Consider the following 21,506-nt stretch of genomic DNA (forward strand, 5'->3'; position numbering starts at 1 on the left):
AGGGCAGCGTTAGGTTCTAGTGCCCATTCCGCTGGCTTCGCGGACGCGCGCGTCGCGAGGGGCAGCGGGCAAGGGAGAGGGAGGCGGCGGAGCAATCCGTTTGCCGCCGTCGTGGGTTGCCAACGGTGCTCGACGAGGAGGAGCGGCTCCTTGCTTGGGTCTACCATCGATCACTTACGACAGCGAAGATGGGTGCTCGCCAGCTCCGAAGAAAGAAGGCCAAGATGTTCCGGCTAGCCACTGAGCAGTCCGAGCGCGAGGCGGCGGAGACAGCGGCGGATGTGGCGAGGGTGGCCGAGCTGAAGCGACAACAAGATCGGGCCGTCCAGCGGAGGAAGGGCCCCGTCGTCATCTATGATTCCTCCTCCGACGACGACGACCGAGACTTTAGCACCGACAACGACGACCACGACTTCGGTTCTGGCGATCCACCAGCTGCCGCAAATGCCTACAACTAAATCGGCAACCAGAATGGCAAAGGGTCAGCCAGGAAGTGGTGAAGAAGCTCTGCCTATCCGTTTTATATTTTCGTTTTTAGTTGTTTTACTTTAGAACCTGTATAGCAATGAACTGTGGTAATATTGTAGATGATGTAAAGTGGATTATGTGCATTTCGGTGTTCGTTTGTTGTCGATTTCTATGTGTGTTGTTTGAAAGTTCCTCTGTTTCGTTGATGATCTATGTACACTAGTTTCACGTTGCATGAATAGTATGCATTTAGGGTGCCAGATATAAGGTACGCGGGTAAGAGCAAGAATTTGAGGTTTGACCGGTCATTGTCCGCGGACGCACTCGGGCATGTCCACAAACGTATAGGGCGCCAGATTTGGTAATTTTGACGGTAGATGCTCTTAGCGAGAAATCTTTTAATCTATTCATTTTCAATCATCACAGTACAATGAATACAAAAAATAATAAAAAATTACATCCAGATCCGTACACCACCTCGTGACGAGTACAAGCACTGAAACGAGCCAAAGGCGCGCCGCCGTTATCGCCCATCCCTCGCTGGAGCCGCGCAAAACTTGTTGTAGTAGTCAGTCAAAAAGTCGTCCGGAACAACAACAACTGTTTATGAAGAGATGCATAGATCGGAAGGATCCAACTTAAAGACATAAGAACATAGACAAACGAACACCGGATCCAAGTAGATCCACAAAAGACAACCACCGACCGAAACGCGCAAGATCCTTCGAAGACATATCTCCGCACACTCTCCGACGATGCTAGATGCATCACCGGACAGGGGCTAGGCAGGGAGGACCTGATTCCAACTTCAGAGAGCCGCCACCATCTCCCCTTCCTCAACCGGACACAAATCCTAACAAAACTCAAAAAAAAAACATCTAAAAACCAAGCCCTCCCATCGGTAATTGTCGGGATCCACCACACCTCATGGCCCTAGGACAACTAGAGACAAGGCAGACCGGCCTGGCACTGGCGGGAGGGTGAAAAACCTTAGGATATTTCCTGGAGGCTGCAGCTAGGTGTGTGTTGATTATGGTTGTTCATGAGGTAATTTCGTGGAATCACGTTTCACGCATTGAGAATCCCAGAGTATTTTTTATGGCGTGTTCAAATCCTCTCCAGCTTTACAAAACTCCACATATTCAACTTCTCCTCGCTTCTAGCTTCAGGTAGCGATCCCAGGAGCGTTCGGCTCCATCGGCAGCTTCTCCCACAACGGCAGCCCAGTCAGGAGGGTTGTGGCCTGTTAGGTGTTGATACGTCTCAAACGTATCTATAGTTATTGATTGTTTCATGCTATTATACTATCATTTCTATGCATGTTTATAACAATTTATATCATTATTTTGACTAACCTATTAATTTAGTGCCTAGTGTCAATTCATGTTTTCCACTTGCTTTTGGTTTCGCAGAAAATCAATATCTATGGAGGTCAAAATACATTGCCGATTTAATATGATTTTTGGGCAACAATGAACAGACGAAGCTTCGGGACACCTTCAGAGGAGCTGCCAGGGGCCCACACGGGGCCCGACGTGGCCAATGGGGGTGGTTGTGCCCCTACGCGTGTGGGCCCCCTGACACTGCCTTGACCTGATTCCTCCGCCATAATTCCCTATAAATACCAATACTATTTGTCGTGCCTTCGGAAGAAATTTATCGCCGCCGCAAGCCACCGTTCCACGGAAAGCCCACCTTGAGGCTTTTTCCAGAGCCCTGCCTAAGGGGGAAGCCATTACCAGAGTTGTCTTCATCAACCTTGCTGCCTCCATGACCACGTGTGAGTAGTTCCACATGACATACATGTTAATAATAGTAGCTAGATGGTTCTCTCTCTTTTTGGATGTTCAATACCATATTCTCGTTCTTAATCGAGGTCAATCCGATGTAATTTTGTGTTGTGTTTATTGGGACATGATGAATTGTCACTTTATGACCAGATTACTTATTGATTGAATATATTGAGGTTTTTGTTGCTGCATAATTAAATAGCTTTCTATGCTCTCCGATCTATCTATCTTCTTTGGCCAAGTTTGACGGGTTTATCTTTTTAGGGAGTTGTATTTTGTTGTGGGTTCAATGTTGCGGTGCTCTAACCCATAGACAATAATGGTCAAGACACGTATTATATTATTGCCACTAAGCATAAAATGATGGGGTTTTGTCATATTGATTGACTTCTTCCTTTCTATATTATGCCATCTTACTTATTGCGATACTCTATTTCTTGTAAACTTAGAGAGTTTTTACGGTACATCATACTACCTGAAATAGTGAGTAGTATTTAGTTGATCCAACGGTCAGTATGGATCGGTTATTTTTTTTAGGATATATTGGTAATTCCCTATTAGAGGTAGATTTGTTCTTTAATGATGATAATCTAATTAATTAGATTAATCCCATCCCACCCGACGCCGTGTGCGTGTGTTCATATCAGATGAGCGGGTTCGCGTACGTCTCTCTCGCATCTCCGGCCGGCGGAATCGATTCAGATGTGTAGTGCGTACGTGCTTGTCCTTCGGAAGAATCCATCCAGCAGCCAGGTCGCTGGAGAGGTTAGCTCTCTATGTGCATGCGTGCTAGTTTCTCGAGGATCTCAATCAACCCGCTCTACCTTTGTGTATTTATGTCGCTCTTCGTTCACGCGTTCCTTGATGAGACCTGTGATGTGAGCCGGGGCCTGCGCTATCATTCCGTTCTTCCTCGGCAACGTACTAAGCTTCAGCCTGCACGGCTCATGGTATTCTCTGTTGACATAGAGACGCTTTTTGGCAGGCCGGACATGAATGACGGTAACGAGGAGGAACTGTTTTGTATGAAGGCGTTGGGCCTCATCGAGCTGATGGACGAGTAGACGACAGGGCGAGTCAAGCTCAGTGGTCAAGCTGGAGATTGACGCCAAGCTAGTGTGTGGCCTCGAACCAGGAACTCGCGATGTCACGGCGATATGCTTGAAATCGACTTTGACTACGGCTCACCTCAGGCCACATCACACAAGAACGCGGCAAGCAGCGGTGTTTAGTTCCTCCCGAAGATTGATATAAACAGATAGATAAACAGTGAATTGCCTATAATGCCCCTAATTAATGAATATACTACCGAAAATCTGTTGTAGTATTGGCTCATCTGGGCCTTTCAACCACATAAATGGATGGCCCAAATAAACTAGATGCACCGTAAAAGGTCTCTAAACTTAATACCTTGAGATGATGCTGGATACTGGTTTTTGGTGTGGAGTATTAATAGTAGAGGTAGTTAGATAACGATGTACTTATCATGGATGTAATACCTATATGAGATTGAGCCATAAATAATCATAGTCTTAAATAAAATTCACTCAATTGCCCAACTGTAATTTGTTTACCATTCTACTTATTGTTTTGGAGAGAGATGTCACTAGTGAAAATATGGCCCCTAGACTATTCTCCATTAATAAATTCTTCTACACAATTTGCTCTTTTATTTGCCATACTATTTTACCACTACCTATCTCTATTTGCTTTTAGTCTTACTAGGTGGATGCCCGTCCTCTGGGTTGGGCCGTTGATCCCTCCAATCCTGTCACGTGTGGGCCTTGTTCGTCGGATCCAGAACGTTCAAGGAGAAATCGCCTAAATACTTGGCGTGCACCCCAAGATGTAGAAGTATTCCTCGGCACGCTATGTAACCAACCTTATGTAAACCCTAGGTACTCTTGGTGTCTATATAAACTAGGACCAGGGATGTAGACGAACAAATCATTCACATCAGATCTCGTGGTATATCACCTGTACTTTATACCCCTCCACAATCAATACAACAAACATGATGTAGGATTGCAGCCACGTCATCATGGGGGCCTTCCAAGCTACCATCGGGACCGCAAAAGTGTATCGAAAGTGCAGCCCTGCCTCACTGCTCGCCCTGCACCATAGCTCGCACGGTCAAGATCAAAGCAACATACCTACACACATTGAGGCGTCAAAGAAAATTGAGGGGGGCTGAACTACGGGAGCCAGGGAGCGTCAGACGGGACCCCGCCGCCACGATGTACCTGAAGGACACAGAGGAGGACGCAAAATCCATGTCTATAGTTTCCAGCAGGGTGGTGTGGCCACGAGCTATGGAGTGTGGCAGTGCTGGTTTTTTGACGTGGGAATTGGAGGCTAGGAGTTATTCAAAAAAAACATTGGAGGCTTGGAGTGCTGGTTAGTCAGATCCGTGAATTGTCGGTTGTGGCTGCTAAGCTTACGGGACTAAGGAAGAGATCTGTTCCACGATATTATAGACCGATACATATCAACCAATCTCTACTCTTAATAGAGCAGTTGATAGTCTCCGCCGGTCAATTTTCGTCCCATCAAAGACAATTTTTTTTTCGTCCGTTTTTTCGCTGGGTTTTTTCGTCACCTCCTCACCCCACACACGCACCCCAAGAAAACCACCCCGCAGGAGGAACGCCGTTCCTCCCGATCCCCTCCCATCGCCGCCGCCGTCCTCTCGATCCCCTCGAGTAAGCGGCGCCGCCGTTGGCTCCCGACCATGGCGGATTCCCACGGAAGCCGCAGCAGGGCATGGTCGCGTTAATCGCATGGAGGGTCGCGTCGAGGAAAGCGACGACCTCGCAGGCATCGGGTCAAGCGGCTGGCCCTTCTTAAGCGATTGCGCCGTTCTTTTCTTCCCCGGCAGAGATTGGTGCCGCCACGGCCGCATCATGGATTTTGCCCTGCATGCCTCTGATTTGGGAGTCTGTTTTTTTTTGCGTTAGATCCTGATTTGGGCGGGATTTTTTTTCCCAGGCATTGAGCGCGCGCTGGACGGTGGGAACTGTCGCGTCAAGGAGGTCGCTATGGACGGTGGATCCAGGGCGCTGCACGTCGCTGTCGGCCACGGGAGGATGCCATACCCTTTGGGCGCAACAAACTCTTGGCCATATCCTCTTCCGCTTTTCACAACAAGTTAATACTCTCTGCACTAGCATTAGTACTATTCAGTAATCACCGCCCTAGGCTTCTGAATAAATTCTTATATGAAATCTAGACGGTAATCGTGCAGGCTTTTGTCTAAAGTTTTTTCTTTTGCAATTTGGAATATATAGTAAGTTTGAATATCACATAAATGGTTGGCATCTAATTTTCCATCATGTTACTTACGCATAAGACTTGTATCTCCTTTCTACTGACTAATGGTGAATAGACTCCTTTTGTGAATTAAGATCATTCAGAGATGATAATGATTGTAGCTTGCATTGCATGTACGGTGGTGTACCTCTTGAGTTGGAGAATATCTTAGAATTCATTGACTTGCAGCTATGGCAATGACCAACACAGTTTTGCGTTTTCTTTTTCGTTCCCACGTTCTGGTTGGTGCTGGTGTAGATTTTCTTTTTCAATGAAATACATAGAAGCAAATCAGACTGGTTGCAAATATCATGCTACTTCCCCAGAAATTATGTTTTCCAACTGAAATCATTTTTGTTTACTAGGCGCTAGTTATCCCTGACAACAAGGTAAGAGACATGTTGTTTCCAACTCACCCTTAGTTACAGTTGAGATACTTGCACAAAAGACGTCTGCAAATGTTTTATTTTCTTAACATTGTTTTATCATATGCTTTCATAATTTCATCAGGAAAGAGATGCATATGAGAGGAAGAGAGCCTCCCCCAAGCTCTGTCTAGGCGATGCACGGGAAATTTGGAAACTATCAAGGAGATGTCCAAAGATGAATATACTCAGACACTGAGACACATTCTAAAACGTGTTTACGCAGGTTAGTCCTGATCATCCTTATTTTTAAACCCGAAACATTCTTTATTATTGTCGGGTTCTCTATAATCCCATGTTTGTGAAGTCAATTGCTTAGTTTGATTGAGAGTACTGAAGTTAATGTGCATGTATACTTTTCTAGATCATATATTAATTGGTTGGACTCTTCATGTACACTAAATGTGAAACTCATTATGATTCGGAAGTCCTGATAGCTTGTGACATAATTGATGTATTTTATAAGTCATGCAATTTGTTGTTAGCAACATGTACCTGCAGATTTGGGGTAATTTCCATTTCAACATTGTTTTTGTTCTCAGACATTCTGGATCATACTAAGATACTTCAGAGAGATGTCCCAGATTTATTCTTTTGAATTTCACTAATTTCTTTCAATGGCTTCAGATTCACCAGTGCGTTCGTTACTGCCATTTTGAGTTACTATTGGTACCTATGATTTGGATCATTAACAGTTCAATTTGTTTAGGTGATGGGGCTGCCGCCAACTTGGGCCCGCTCAAGAACAACGACTCTACAGGAGGGGGATGGAGTCGCGGAAGCTCCTGTGCTATTGGGAGCGACGGTTCCACAATGAGCCGGTCTTTTGTCACATCTGAGTTGGAGGATGTCCAAGGCCAGAAGTGTTTGTCACCACTAAGCCGTGGTAAGTAAGGAATTTTCCAGAGAGTGGTGGATGAATTTTTCTTCTCCAAATGGTGGTGAATCTATGCATGTGTGTACTTTCATGGCCTTTTTGTGCTTAATCCATCCATTTTACATTATAAATTGATTGTATCGGCTGCTGTAGCGATGATGGATTGTATTGTATCAAACCTTCTGGTTAACTGATGTTGGAGCCATGGAATAAATGCTAGCATTCAATCAGGATTTAAAAGCGAAAGCATGATCTTAGTTTAGTTATGTGCGTAAAAAAGCTCATGTACATATGTGACTTAAATATGTAGCTGCAGTCTCGCACAAAGGAAGAGAGAAGATAAATTGATGTCAATGAATTGTGAATGGAAATAAAAACACCAGACTGAATTATGTACTCTTTTTTCCTAGCTTAAATTATTTATTGAGATTGTACTACACCCTGTTATTCTAATTTTATACACTTCTTTCTTGCCCAAAAATATATTAATTGGTTCTTAGCTTCCTAAAACTCAGGAATATTTTATCTTTCTCATACATTTTAATTCATTTTATGCAGGCTGAGATAATACTGACGCGATGTCCAGATTTGGATGTCTCATCTCTGAACAATTGAAACGCCGAATACTCCATGAAAGCTTGCCTAGCGGCTTTTGCGCAATATTATATCTTTGGACGTTTGCACTTCCGCGGCTCTAGACATGAGCTTCCTTATATGGTAAGAAAATGCTGGTCGAGAGCTCGATTCAGCTTGTGGAAATAAATAATCTCCCATATTTATTAAATTTGCTTGCTTTGGCATGTTATTGTATCTATATTTGAAATAGGATATTCTTTGATATGTAATTTTAGGAAATAGTTGGTTTTCAATCTTTTTGCTTGAGATTCAGAAGATCCAAAACTGCCTTGATACAATGGCTACTCTAATCAATAAAATGAGTTACATATATATTCAGAAACTATGTTGATCAGGCTACTTATATGCATTGGAAAACCATTAGATTCCGTGTTGCATTAACATTGACATCCACAGTTACTTCTCTATACATATTTAAAATGTAGATAAAATGTATATCCTCTAGCTCTCATGTGTTTTAGTCTCTCTTTTCTCTTTATGTTGTATCAGCAATGATGAGAAAGAGATCAGGGGCCATGGAGAGGGAGAGAGAGAGGTCTAAATGATTGTAGCCATACCAGTTTCATGTTTCCATGTATGACATTATACTAGATAGAAAACAGTAACTTTGTGTGGGTTGATTATACTAAATACTTCTAACATAATAATCTACATGTATCAATTGTTTATGCCCATTACTTGCGTACACGCTATACCATAGTATTTTAGTAGTGCACCCTATAAAAAAAGCATCAATGCATATGATCCCTTATATCTCACTTCTTGCTTTACATGTGATTTTCTACCTTCAGAAGGTAACATGAGCACCTTGATTTCCTATCTTTTTAGACACATATTTCTTTCAGGGGTTATTTTTCAAACATCCACAACTCTTGCCTCTTACTTAATACACTACATTCCTAAAGCTTCCCAAAGACAGTACATGTTTAAAATAGTTTATGTCTTTTAGTTTTACAAGCTCCCTAAAACTAAACCGCTGTGGAATAGGTGTGCCTGCCTGCTTTAAAATGTGAGCTACTTATATATATATATATATATATATATATATATATATATATATATATATATATATATATATATTTCCTCATCATTCTTAAGTATTTCCCCTAAAACTAGGTTATGCATAGATGATGACTGCTACAACTCAAAGTAAATATTCTGAACCTAACTAAAGGATTCTCGTGATGGTGGCACAGGCACTAGCAAGTATCTAATGCATATACATGACTTCATATTATTTATCTTATTCACATTGACATACTAACATATTCATGATTTTTTTTTGCATTGTAGAGTGCTAGCGCGCTACATTGCAGAGAAAGCTTTGAGAAAATGCTTTGTTGGGATGATAGACAAGAATAATCAATCCTCATTCCAAGGTTAGATTTGTACTTCCTTCCCAGTTCTTCTTTACAAAGGACCAATCCTCTTACTTTATCCATTCATGTTGTCTTAATTTTGTTCCTTCATGGAAAAACATTTTCTCATTTGAATCTTTCTCCATTTGGTATGAGTATGGCACATGCTCTTAATTTTTTTTTGACTATTCTTGGTTGATTAATGGTTGGTGTATTGCCTTCCACTTTGGATTTCTCAATCCTCTTGCTTAGGCTACGTGTACCATTCTGTCACATGTCGCCATCGATCTGAGCAAAAATTAGTGTAGATGAACCAAGCTATTTTATTGTAAGCTGTGTACAGAACTTCATGGGAAAATAATCATGTAGTTAATGTTTTATGCGATATATATTCAGATAGGTGAATCCTCGCAAGTTGGTCCCGGTATCTAAATAGGATTGTGCCAACCTAGAGCCTTTTCAGATTGTAGCGACTCTGTTTGGGGTTTCCTTACCTAATCAAGGCTCATTCCAGTTTGCTTTGTCCTTATCTCCTTTTCTTTCATAAATTCTTCACCTATTCAAGAAGCTCATTTTTTGTTAGTTGTAACAACTAAAAAAATCATGTCCATGTTGTACTGGTGACTTGATATATTGTCTTTTTAATCGCACTGCCGCCTATTTCTCTATTTAGAGTACAGTGAGGAAAATATCAACCTCCTGCAACCAACCATGCAGTAATTTACTATTTTTGAGCTCTCTGGATATCATATATAGATGTACATTTCAGTGCCTTTCTTTTCTGGACTACACTACTTTTCTTTTCAGATTTCAATTGTCTGAATCTTCCGTACAAAAGATAGTCAAGCTTATATGGTGTTTCATAGGAGCATTGGTACTGATCATTGAGAATATACCTCTCTGCTACATGTATGCGATTGTCATAGTACCTAGGTTCAAGAAATGTTTTTTAATGGTGCTAGAGTCCGGGAAATAAAAACCGAACCTTTTATGGTGAAGGATCATCGCGGAGAAGGTGAATTTACGCCTCTGCTTTATCTGTAACTGTTTTTCGTGTTAGTATTAAGCCGCCTGGGAAGTTTCAAGAAAAATGTGCTTTGAAGTACCATATTATGCAGTTAGCTCAGGGATGCAACGATACAGTTATCACCATCCTGAGATGCCCTCCTAACTACTATACTCATTCATGTGCGTTCTGCTCTATGGCACACCTGGAACGGGGACGATATTGCTTGATAGAGCCACCGCCCATTATGAAATGAATTGGATTGGATTACACATTATCGTGTGCTTTATCAGGAGTTGTGTAAGTACTAATTATGCCAACCTGGGGCAACACTCTAATGGTTTCTCCACAAAGGATGCCTCCTGGAGCTCTACTTCTCTCCCACCCCCAACAGCGCTATAGTATGAAAATCCTATTACTAAATAGCTTACTGTTTGATGCTTATGTTTGTTGGTGTAGTAATCATTTTTGAAGGTCCAGTCCCGGAGGATGTTACTCGAGGCTTCCGTATAGTTGAGTGATTTTGCTTTTGCATGCTAATAATACAATATATATGGATATAATTAGCAGTTATTAGTGCATATTATTTTGTCTCAATACCATAAATTCAATGTAAAGGTTTGCATTATTATTGTCGAATCTAAATTACATTAAAGACTTGAACAAGGAATGATGCCTCTTTTAACTGATTGGTGTGCTTTTTTAACTCTCTTTAATGAGTAAATCATAGTGTAGTTGCATCTTATATTTTGTTTGGGCATGTAGGTGTGTGCTTCCTCGCTTTTCCCTTTCTTATAAGTTGTCCTCATTTTGTTGCTTCTATTTAGGTTTGGATTTTCTTCAACCCGCAAGGCCCATCCAGTTGTGAGCTACAATGAATTTGTTAAGAGTTGGGAGAGACAACATTGCACATCAGAGGTACGCTGAATGTAGTGAGGCAACCACGAATTGGGTATGTTCACACGAGGGATGGAAGAGGAGAGGAACATTAACATTTTTCATGCTTTGGATGAAAATTTCAATTCATAGTTTCTCTTGATGTGCCAACACACTAGCGGTACTGATGGGCTTAGGATGAAAGTAGCGCCAACAGAATCAGTAGGTTGGATGGGAAGGCGGTTGTTGCCCTTGTCCCTTGGTGCTAGCCTACCGTGGTGGCCTCACTAACTTGCTCACTGCAAATACGAGTTTGTGGGGTCGCGAGTTGCTGCAGATTTGTTTTTATCACTTTTTACAATATTTTTTTATGTATCCCTAACTTAATGAGTCATTTTTAGCTTTGATTTTCCATATACGCCAGCCTATATTGATTGCAACATCGTGTTAGTCATCCATGATCTCCAAAAGGATTTTCTACCAACAACAGAATAATTAGTACCACCAGTAACCCTTCTATTTAGCCACCTTCAGGATAATTATAAATGGCATTTGGTTATTCATGTATACCACCAGTAGGACTCGGGATTTATGGATTGTCAATAGCCTCATCTGATTGCTTGATGTACTTATATCGTGTTCTTTTCAGTCTCCATTTCATCTGAGCAGGGTGGTGAGGGTCAGAACTGGTCATGTTGAAAGTCAGTTTAGCGCATCAAGGATGGGAGGTTCAGAGATTTGCAAGAGGTGATGGAGGATGGTTAGTTATTATGGCTCATCATATAGCAGTGAAAGATGAGTACAAGCACAAGCTTATTCAAAATTTGCAGTTCTTGACTACATGGGACATATATTTTGTAATCTTTTTCATTTCTTCTAAAAGGATCAAATATGTATTTTGTTCTTCCCAATGTTCTGAAGGACGATGTTGGCATTGATATAGTATAACATACATTTACAATTATGAGTGCTCTTGATACTTGGTTCAAGACATCTTGAGGAAAGATTAGTTCGTGAACTTTGCATCTTTAGCTCTTCAATTAAAACCATCAATGATTAACGGGATCAACATTTATCAAGAAGAGTCTGGAAATGCCGAGTGGAGGAGAAGCAATGCAGGGGGTTGCTGGGTTCAACTATGGGTTGCATGGGTCATCAAATTAGGCACGCTATACGTCCATGGGCGTGTCCTGGACAATGACAGGTCACTCCTCGAATCATCGCATCCATAGCCTCAATCTTCATATATGATACCCCAAATCCATACTATGCATGCAACATGAAACAAACTACTTTGACCATCAATGAAACAAACAGACATATAAATCTACATAATCGGGACATAGATCTCCACATAATCTGACATAGATCAAAAGAGCACCACAGTTAGCCGATGAACATAGTTCTAAACAAATGTTACTAAAAATTGTAACAAAGTCAAAGAGAAGGACACATTTCTTTGCCACTTCCTCGTTGCTACGGATGTAGCCGTCAATGAAGTCCGTGGTAGGAGAGGGGGGCCTCGCAGCCGTCGATGATATTGGGGGAGTCAATCTAGCCAACCATCCTTCGAACGACGCGGTTTTGCTGCCTCACGAGCTTCGCCGCTTTCGCATCCGCTACCGCCCTCTTCTTCGCCTCGCACACCGACTGCTCAAGCTCGAGGCGGAGGGCCTTTGCGTTCTTTCGATGGATCCGGCAGGCGTCTATCTCTGCCATCAGCAGGGAGCTGTTTGTAGATATCTGTGAGGAGCTACTCTTCATCGGTCATCACTGACAATCGACGACGACATCGAGAGGACTATGCGACCGCCTCCTATGCCGGCGGCCTCTTCCTTGCACGTTGCCTCTCGCGGCGGGCTGCTGGTGCCTCTTTTTCGGACATCCGCAACGAGCACCCACTGATAACCTTTAGGAGCTATGGAGATGAGGATTGGGAGGGCGGCGGTCCAATGACGTGGAGCTGGATGAGCGCGTGAAGCTCTGCGCGGTGCCGAACGGGCCCGTGCTGGCATCCACGCTAAAATGGCGGGTAACAGGTGGTGGAGTTGAGCCTGAGCTGCCGCCCATGTCGCCCTCCGTCTCGCGAATGAAGGCGTTCCCAATCGTCCTCTTTGGCAGATCTGTCGCCTCCAATACCGCCGATGCTCGACATTAGGAAGGACAACGGGATGTACATGGTGGAGGGGAATCAATGGAGTGTGGATCGAAAGTGAAGTGAAACTAGGAATTTAGTGGGACGGAGTGGAGTCGGTGTGGGCCAATGTGGACTGGGCTGATGTGGTGTACACGTCTGGGTGCGCCCAGGCCTCCCTATATTTTCCCCAGATTTGGGTTGGATATGATGGATGCGGGACTGCCAGGCATATAGGGTTGTTATGAGGCATCGGTCAGCGTCGTTTTTTTTGACCCGTTAGTGACCGAGCCATGCAACCAGTCTTATAAGGGCAGTTTGGGGTGCTCGGGATGTAGATACTCTCAGGTGGGGTGTAGTGGAGGTGGTTGGATCAACGGATGAAGAAAGAAGGAAAACATTTGGAGAAAGAACAGCGGCAAGCGAGTTTGACTAAAACATAAATTTCTTTTTAGTTCGCTTAGGCACTCCTTTCGAATTTCCATGCATTGCGACCATACTAATACATTTTATTTGTATTATCAGTATATTCGAGATAACATTAATTTACAAAATTGGAGAGATTTGTCTGGCTCCTTTTTTATGCTCACGTGGAATGGTAAAGAATTAGTAAACCCAATTTGTACGACGAGTATTCTCTGTTATACTCCCTCCGTCCCAAAAATTTTGTCTTAGATTTGTCTAAATACGGATGTATCAAGTCACATTTTGGTATTAGATATATCCGTATTTAGACTAATCTAAGACAAGAATTTTGGGACGGAGGGAGTACATTTTAAGACCTTCGACGTGAATTATTCGTGCCAACTGCATATATTGCTTGTGCATGACATGTATGAGTTGAGGAAGACATTTTTATTATACTTGCTCAAATATTGTGCCAATGAATAAAGTCAACATTTCTGATATTGTGCAATAATTTCTTAGAGCATCAAATAGATCTTAATTTGTAACCAATTTTTAATTGGATCATCATTCTATATTGTATTCATTGTCAAATTGCCTTTTTGTTATCAATTTACGTTGCAAGGGGAGTGGTTTAAACTCTTATACGATTGTGATCGTACTATCTTTTCTCCACATGTGAAATTGTACATAATAATTGTTTACATAACTCCCTAAAATATTTGAAAAGCCTGTGGCAACGCACGGGCATTCTATTAGTAGGAGTGAAAATTCCAACCAACCTGTGATTGGATGGTTAGGAGGACAGTGTTATCCCTGACCCATCAGTGTTCAAATTTTAGTGCTTGCATTATTCTTGGTTTTATTTTCAGAATATCCGGCAATGCGAATTCATTACAAGGAGATGTTCACGTCGATTACAAGGTGCATGTGGTGACTTCGTCAATCTTAAGATGATATGATAGCTCAGTCTCTCAGGGTGCTTATAGGAGTAGGGTCTGCGCGTGTGTTCATATAAATGAGTGTATGCTATAAATGAGCACCCGCGTCTGTATTGTGTTCTCAAAAAAAAAATTAGAGTGAAATGGATCGGAAATGGGCTGCGATATAGGGTACTGTTGTGCTTACGTTTACCAAAACAAGAAGCAAATATGTAAAAACAACAACAGATCCCCTGTTGGATAATGATTCATTTAGGTAAAAAAAAGTAAACTACCCAAATAATAAGTGTCATACGTGTGGCACGAAATAATCCGACCCTGACATTTTTTACAACTAAAGTTGCCATCCGGAAAGAAAAACAAATAAAAAAACTAAACCTTGCCATCCGAAAAAGAAAGTTGTCATGCTTCACAAATGAAGTTGCCATCTTCGCGTCACTAAACTTGACATCAAAAACGTCCGAAGATGCCTTCTTCTTCTTCTTCTTCTTCTTCTTCTTCTTCTTCTTCTCCTCCTCCTCCTCCTCCTCCTCCTCCACCACCACCACCACGTCGTCCTCTTCTCCTCCTCCTCCTCCTCCTCCTCCTGTCGTTTTTGAGGAGGAGGAGGAGGAGGAGAAGGCATGTCCAGATGTTTTTGATGTCAAGGAGGAGGAGGAGGAGGAGGAGGAGGAGGAGGAGGAGACGGAGAAGACGAGGAGGAGGAGGAGGAGGAGGAGAAGAGGCGGAAGAAGAAGAAGGAGAAGGAGGAGGAGGAGGAGGAGGAGGGGGGGAGGAGGAGGAGAAGATGATGATGAAGAAGGCATCTCCGGATGTTTTGGTGTCAAGTTTAGTGGCGCGAGGATGGCAACTTTCGTTCTTCTTCTCATCCTTATAAAAAGTGTTTAATAGCACAGGAAAAACAAAGGAATTCTACAAAGAAGTTTGAGTGGATAGAAAGTTTTCTTCAAAATCTCTATTCTTATAAAAAAAAACAGAGTTGGTGATGATGGTGTGCCTGCCATCCTGCAATATAGGCCGCCTGATTTATATCTTACGGATAGGAATGAAACTATGACAATTTTGCAAAAAGATACCCACACCCCTCTCCACATTTGCAAATAAAGCCTTCCCTCGTTCATTCTTTTCTCTCACAAAATAAACTACTCATACAAATACATCTTGATGTTCCGTGCAACGCACGGGCATCTTGCTAGTGTAGTACAAATGAATCCAATGAAGAAAATCCTAAGGATTTCAATCCTACTACAAATCAAACGAGCAACACAGAAAAAAATCCTAAGGATCCAAATCCTGTAAAAATCCTATGAAATTTCTTTGTATCAAAGGAGCCATAAATAGGGTTTCTCCCACTATGAATGACATTGTAATCTCCGGATAGTACCTATCTCATCTTAGGCTGGACTTTTCTGTTTGATTGTGTTGGACGTGTTGACCATGTGCATCATATCATGCAGAGGCCAGCCACTCACACACTGCAACTATATTGTCTTGATATATCGATTGAATGAAAACGCCTCACTGCTGCGATTCACTTCTGGCATCAGTATCACTATAACCCAATGTGAAAATATATACATATGGAATGCTAAAGTTACCAACAGGTTCAAGACTGTACAATCTGTTTCACAAGAGAAAATCCGACAAAGCGGAGCACGCTAGTGTTTCACTTACCTACCTACACCACCACAACAAACGAAAACTAAGGACGAGTGCACTACGAGAAAGCATTGTTGCAAGCATCATGCAGCAAGGCATGTAGGAAGGCGACGACCACCTAGCTAGCTAACTAGCACTACAAATTTAAACACACAGACTAACAGAAATGCATGCATCATGCAACCGGCCATGTGATGCCAACTTGCTTCCAAGCGCGGTGCTGGCCGGCCGGCGGCTTCATGCCGCCAGCTGCTGCTGGCTGCCGCAGCTGGCGGCATCGTCCTCGGATTCAGAGAGGCAGCAGTGCTGCAGCCTCGGCGGCGCAGAAGCAGCCTCCGCGCAGAGCATCTCGGACTGGAGCACGGCGCAGTAGTGGCCGAATGTCTCCGGCGTGACGTTGAGGTCGAACCCGACGCCGAACAGGAAGTCGACCTCCAGGTAGTTCATCTCGACCAGGCTGATGCCCCCGACCTTGGCAAAGTAGGCGTTGTTGTAGCATCTGCATACAGGGAAACACAGGCCTTTCAAGAGGGGAACACCGTGCCACTGTACTTCCATTATTTTTTCATACAATTTGTTCAACTCATTCAACTGTTTTTTTTACAGGGAGGATGGTGTTAGAGTTTTGCAGTCAAAAGGATCAATCAAGCAGCCCAACAAAGCACAACCAGAATTACCAACTAGGCACGAAAGTCCAAAACGTTTCTTTTAAGGATGCCAAGTTGGGCCAATTAAGTATATCAATCTCAGCGAAGACTCTGGGGGGAAATTGAGCAGCAAGCATCAGCAGAGATGGCAAGTTACCAGTCGCGATCCGCCACAACTGGCACTGGATTAAGTTCCTAACAAAAAGGCGAGTGGGCAGGGCCGGGTTCTAGTCCATGTCCTCGGGTCCACGCTTGATGCGTGTGGTTTGGTGGAAGGAGCAGCCACCACATACTACGGCTTTTCTGCTCCGCTCACTCCACAGGCATAACTTTGCCGTATACCGCCTGCTTTAATTCGCAAGGACAAATCACTCTGTGTACAGTGTACACAGTGCCTAGTGCAAATCCTAGCTTGACACCGTAGTTAAATGTAGGCACCTACCCACTGATTGCCCTCTCCGGTGCATTATTAGCACAGGACTGCACATGTGCCAATGATTACTACTACTGATATTTTGTGAATTGAGGTGTGGTTGTATACTGTCTGAACTGAACTGACCGGAAGAAAAACCTTAACTATCTATGCCTGCAGTCTGCACCGACAGTTACTAGCTAGGAGCTGATAATGCTATGTCCAAAGCAAATGGCAGCACAATTCTGGAAATGCAAGTGGAATGATGCTGGAGTTACTTCGAAGGCACTCCCAAGTCTCAACCTATTCCTAGTTGTCAGAGTAGAAGAAGAGCAAAGCACTTTGTCACAGCTCGCTACTCTTGGCACAAGAATCTCAGGTGTTCGAACCAGCAAGCTAAATCCAAAGAACAGAGAACCAAAATTCAGGTGGTCCAACTCCAAGTAATGCATCCCTCGGCAGTATTACCATCCAGAGGTCTGAATATTGGTGTTGTGAGATTGTTAACCAAGTAGAGCATGACGACTGCCAACAACACGGTGACTATTGAGTTAAGTGCAAAGCGAGCTAATTGGCATAATTCGAATCACGCCACCAAGACGAAGATGATCATGTACAGAGGTACAGTACAAATTAACTGGTTGAGCTGTTGGATTAATTTAGCATTAAGGGGAACTCACACGTCATCCATGAACTTGACGGCGGCGAGCACGGTCGTGATGAGGAGACGGTGCACGCTGTAGGAGTCCACGGCGAGGGCGAAGCCGCGGGCGCGCTGCAGCAGCCGGTCGAGGTAGATGTAGGCGACGACGTAGCACGCGGGGCTGCACCCGGCGAACCGTGCGATGCGCGCCACGTACGCGCGCACCGAGATGCCCGGCTTGGTCGTCGCCCGGAACGCCGACGCCGGCGCCGCCTCCCCGGGCGTGGCCACCGCGTCGTTGCGCTCCGCGACGCGCTCCAGGATGCCGGCCAGGGCGGCCACCACCCGCAGCATGTCGTCCTGCTGGGCGCTGCTCACCACCAGCTCCCCGGCCTCGGCCATGGCCTCTGGCATACGGAGGCGGTGCACGTGTCGAACTCCTTGGGGTCGATGGAGAACAGGTGGGGAGAAAATGCACGGGGTCCGTTATGTAGGACGGAGAGGGGATGGAGAAGGAAGGCGGTTAATTTATTTTTTCTGTTAGTTAATCTGGTACTCCAGTGTTGGGAGATGGGATATGCTCATGTAGATACAGAAAAGGAAGGGGAGAACTTTCATTGGAGATTTGCGCCATGGAAAACCGTTAGGGTTAAGCGTACTTTAGTTGATAGAAGTTAGGTAGTAGTACTCCGTCTGAATCAAAATATAAGACATTTTTTTTGACATATTGAATAGTATTAGAAAGCGTGAACCAACCTGTAATTGGATGGTTAGAGGAACTGTTTATCCTTAGCCCATCAAGGTTCAAGTCCTACTGCTCGCATTTATTTCTGGATTTATTTCAGGATGTCTACCATGACTTCATAAATTTCAAAATGATATGCCGGTTGCTTGCGTTTGTACTGTGTTAAAAAAATAGTATCAAAAAGCATCATTTTTTTTATACGGAGGGGATAGTATAGCAGTTGGTTAAAGTCAAACCGCTCAAATTTCTAAAAACGTGATCATGCTTAAGCATTTGTCGGGCAGGGCCAAAAAAAGCCCGGTGAAAACCTAGACCTGAGTCTGGCCCGACCCGACCGTCGGGCCTAACAAATAGGGCTCAAGCCCGAAAAGCACGACCCGGTCGGTCCGGCCCGGGATTTTCGGGACCGGCTGCACATGGCCAGGTATTCATCCTGTGTACTTTTGTAAAACTTACGTGTAAACCTCACATCTGAGCTTCATGGCGCAAAGGCTTGATTGCGTACTCCTCTCTCCGCTGCATGTAAGAAAAAGTTCGATGCATTACTCCTTTGAAGGATGACCATGGAGTATTCGTCTTTTCAAGACATCCATGCTCACGCTCGCGCGCATCTCGTGTCCTTACCTATGTTTCGTCTTCCCCACCACGCGATTGGTCCCAACCATTCCTCTCCGAGCCGGTCGTCTTGGTGTTCATGACGCGTGGCCTAGGGGCATGCTCGGGACCAACTCGTCTGGCGATCGTTTCCCTCGCACTGTGTGTGTCATTTCGTTCGCTTCTGTGGGGGGTGTCTGATGTTTGGGCTACCCGTTGGAGGAGATCATCATGCGCGGGCCCCACCCGGCTATCCCTGTGGGTGCCGCCTGATGAATGGCTGGGGGCCTCTAATGTTTGGGCCACCACGCAAAGGCGACCATCATGCTCGGACCCCATCTTGCTATTGTGCCCAAACCCGACTGATTGTTCGTGGGGCGGGGACGTTGGAAGACGATGTGGAGTCGACATCTTGCCGGGCGGTTGGTGGCGGCATCTGGTGTTTGGAGGCGACCATCGTGCCCGGACCCCATATGGCTATCGCACCAAACACCCGGCTGGTTTTGAGGAGGGTTGGAAGACGGTGCGGAGTTGCCATTTTGCCGGGCGGATATGATTTATTCTCTCCTTTCATTTGTGCTCAGTTGTTTCCCTGAGGTGGGTTTGCTTCCCTCATGCCTATCCGGTTCGGCCTATCTGATAGGTGGCTATGCGGAGTTGTGTTCTTTCTGTCCGGCTGGTGGATGCATGGAGTTGTGTTCATTTTGTCCTTGTCTGGTCGGACGATGTAAGGTGGTTGAACTTGAGAGGCAGGTACTTAATGGCGTAGAGGTCATATCGACTTGCCATATGTATTGCCATGAGGAAGTCCACAATCCATACGGTGGGGTCTGTTCTTCCGTCGTATTGCTCCATGTTCATGGGTTTAAACCCCTCAGGAAACTGGTGTTGCATAAACTTGTCTGTAAAGCACTGAGGATGCGCAACTCCTCAGACCCAAGTTGTTGGTTGGCGTATGTCAGATACTATCACGTTGCGCTCATGTGTAGTCGTGTACATAGATATTTTTTGATTGACCGAGGTTGGACCTCGTATCCTAATGACCTCTTCTCCTTTAGGTCGTTCTTCATAGGTGCCCATGGTGGATTTACTCTACCTCTGCGCCACGTGGCCTTGGGGACATGCTTGTTTTCACCCATCGGCCGATGTCGGTCCTCAGGAGGGTGGTCAGGTTTATCTGCCCACTCGTGCTTAGACAACACGCTATCCTCGACCTCTTCATCGAGCTCGGCCAACAGGTTCCTACAGGGATAAAACTGATCAACACCAGTTTGACGGAGCTTGTCCTCGAGCGCCTGCTCAGCAAGTAGGAGCTCGGTCCATCAGACGTTTATGTTCCTCTCTTCGTCTTTAAGACGCCGAGTTTTGTTTTTGATGCTCTTGGCCGTGCTGGACAATCATTATCGCATGTTCTCAAGCTGAGGTGCCTCAATGGGCTGCTCGAAAATGTCGTATTCTTCGGGGTCGAGGGCACACTCCTCCTCGGCCCCCGAGTCGTAGTCATCGTTGTCGGGGTCGTCATCACCCCCGTCAAGTGGGTGGTCAAGGTAAAGAAGGATGATCATCTTGGCACCATCATCAAGCACAAGGCCCAACTCATCGCAAAAGGATATGTGCAACATGCAAAGGTGGACTTCGAGGAAGTCTTCGCACCCGTGGCAAGGCTCGAGTCCGTTCGACTAATCCTTACCCTGGTAGCACATCAAGGCTGGGAGGTCCACCACAAAGACGTCAAGCGGTGTTACTCAATAGAAACCTCGAAGAGGAGGTCTACATCTCCCAGCCACCTGGCTTCATCGCCGAAGGATGCGAGCAGGGCGTGTACAAGCTACACAAGGACTTGTATGGTCTCCTCCAAGTACCGAGGGCATGGAACACCAAGCTGGATGCGAGCTTGGCCTCGCTCGGCTTCACTTGTAGTGCCTCCAAGAACGGATTCTACGCTCATGTAACTGGGGACACGCTTCTCATCATCGACATCTACGCCGACGACCTCGTCATCGTTGGTTCCGAGCACACTAAGTTGTGCTCCGCTTCGAGGAGATGAAGCGACTCTTCAGCATGAGCGACTTCGGGGTGCTTCGGTACTACCTTGGGCGGGAGGTGAACTAGGAGCATGGTCGCACGACAATCACCCAGGCGGCCTACGCCACCCAGATGCTCGAGCGAGCAGTCATGAAAGACTGCCACACCGTGAAAGCCCCGATAGATGCACGACTCAAGCTTAGCAAGGAGAGCCCCGAGAATCCGGTGGATGCAACTTTTTATCGAAGTGTCATCAGCAGCCTGAGGTATCTTGTGCACACCCGGCCGGATATCTCATTCACCGTCGGGTTCCCGGGCAAGTTCATGGAAGCTCCCACTAGCGATCATCTCGCGCTGGTCAAGCACCTGCTCCGGTACATTACAGGAACGGCCACACATGGTTGTGTCTATCACGGTGGTGACCGCAAGAACTTGATCAGCTACAACGACTTTGACCATGCTGGTGACGTGAACTCGGGGAAGAGCACCTTTGGCGTGTCGTTCTTCCTCGGGAGCAGTCCCATCAGCTGGCAATCTATTAGTGATGGTGTCCTGG

At 44.9% G+C, this 21,506-nt stretch overlaps 1 protein-coding gene and 1 long non-coding RNA gene across 2 annotated transcripts; one reads left to right on the forward strand and one right to left on the reverse strand.

Annotated features, from left to right (window-relative positions):
• The first annotated feature begins 4,888 nt into the window (after positions 1 to 4,888).
• On the forward strand, positions 4,889 to 11,670 carry LOC123130733 (uncharacterized). Its single transcript, XR_006464000.1, has 7 exons — positions 4,889 to 5,405; positions 6,078 to 6,218; positions 6,702 to 6,878; positions 7,428 to 7,586; positions 8,799 to 8,884; positions 10,697 to 10,787; positions 11,395 to 11,670. It is a non-coding gene; the product is annotated as an uncharacterized lncRNA (long non-coding RNA).
• A 4,104-nt stretch (positions 11,671 to 15,774) lies between these two features.
• Positions 15,775 to 18,086, reverse strand: LOC123127878 (cyclin-P4-1). Its single transcript, XM_044547730.1, has 2 exons — positions 17,624 to 18,086; positions 15,775 to 16,383 (listed from the first exon to the last, which is right to left on the reverse strand). Exons 1-2 carry the CDS (start codon positions 17,998 to 18,000, stop codon positions 16,122 to 16,124), a joined length of 639 nt encoding a protein of 212 aa, XP_044403665.1. The 5' UTR covers positions 18,001 to 18,086; the 3' UTR covers positions 15,775 to 16,121.
• Positions 18,087 to 21,506: the final 3,420 nt, after the last annotated feature.

This window comes from Triticum aestivum, chromosome 6A (assembly GCF_018294505.1).
Source record: "Triticum aestivum cultivar Chinese Spring chromosome 6A, IWGSC CS RefSeq v2.1, whole genome shotgun sequence".
Taxonomy (NCBI): domain Eukaryota; kingdom Viridiplantae; phylum Streptophyta; class Magnoliopsida; order Poales; family Poaceae; genus Triticum; species Triticum aestivum.

Excerpts from the sequence above, each read along its gene's own strand:
- LOC123127878 (XM_044547730.1), bottom strand. The coding sequence starts at position 18,000 with ATGCCAGAGGCCATGGCCGAGGCCGGGGAGCTGGTGGTGAGCAGCGCC. Across the intron at positions 16,384-17,623 it reads GTCAAGTTCATGGATGACGT|ATGCTACAACAACGCCTACT; the intron begins GTGAGTTCCCCT and ends CCCTGTATGCAG.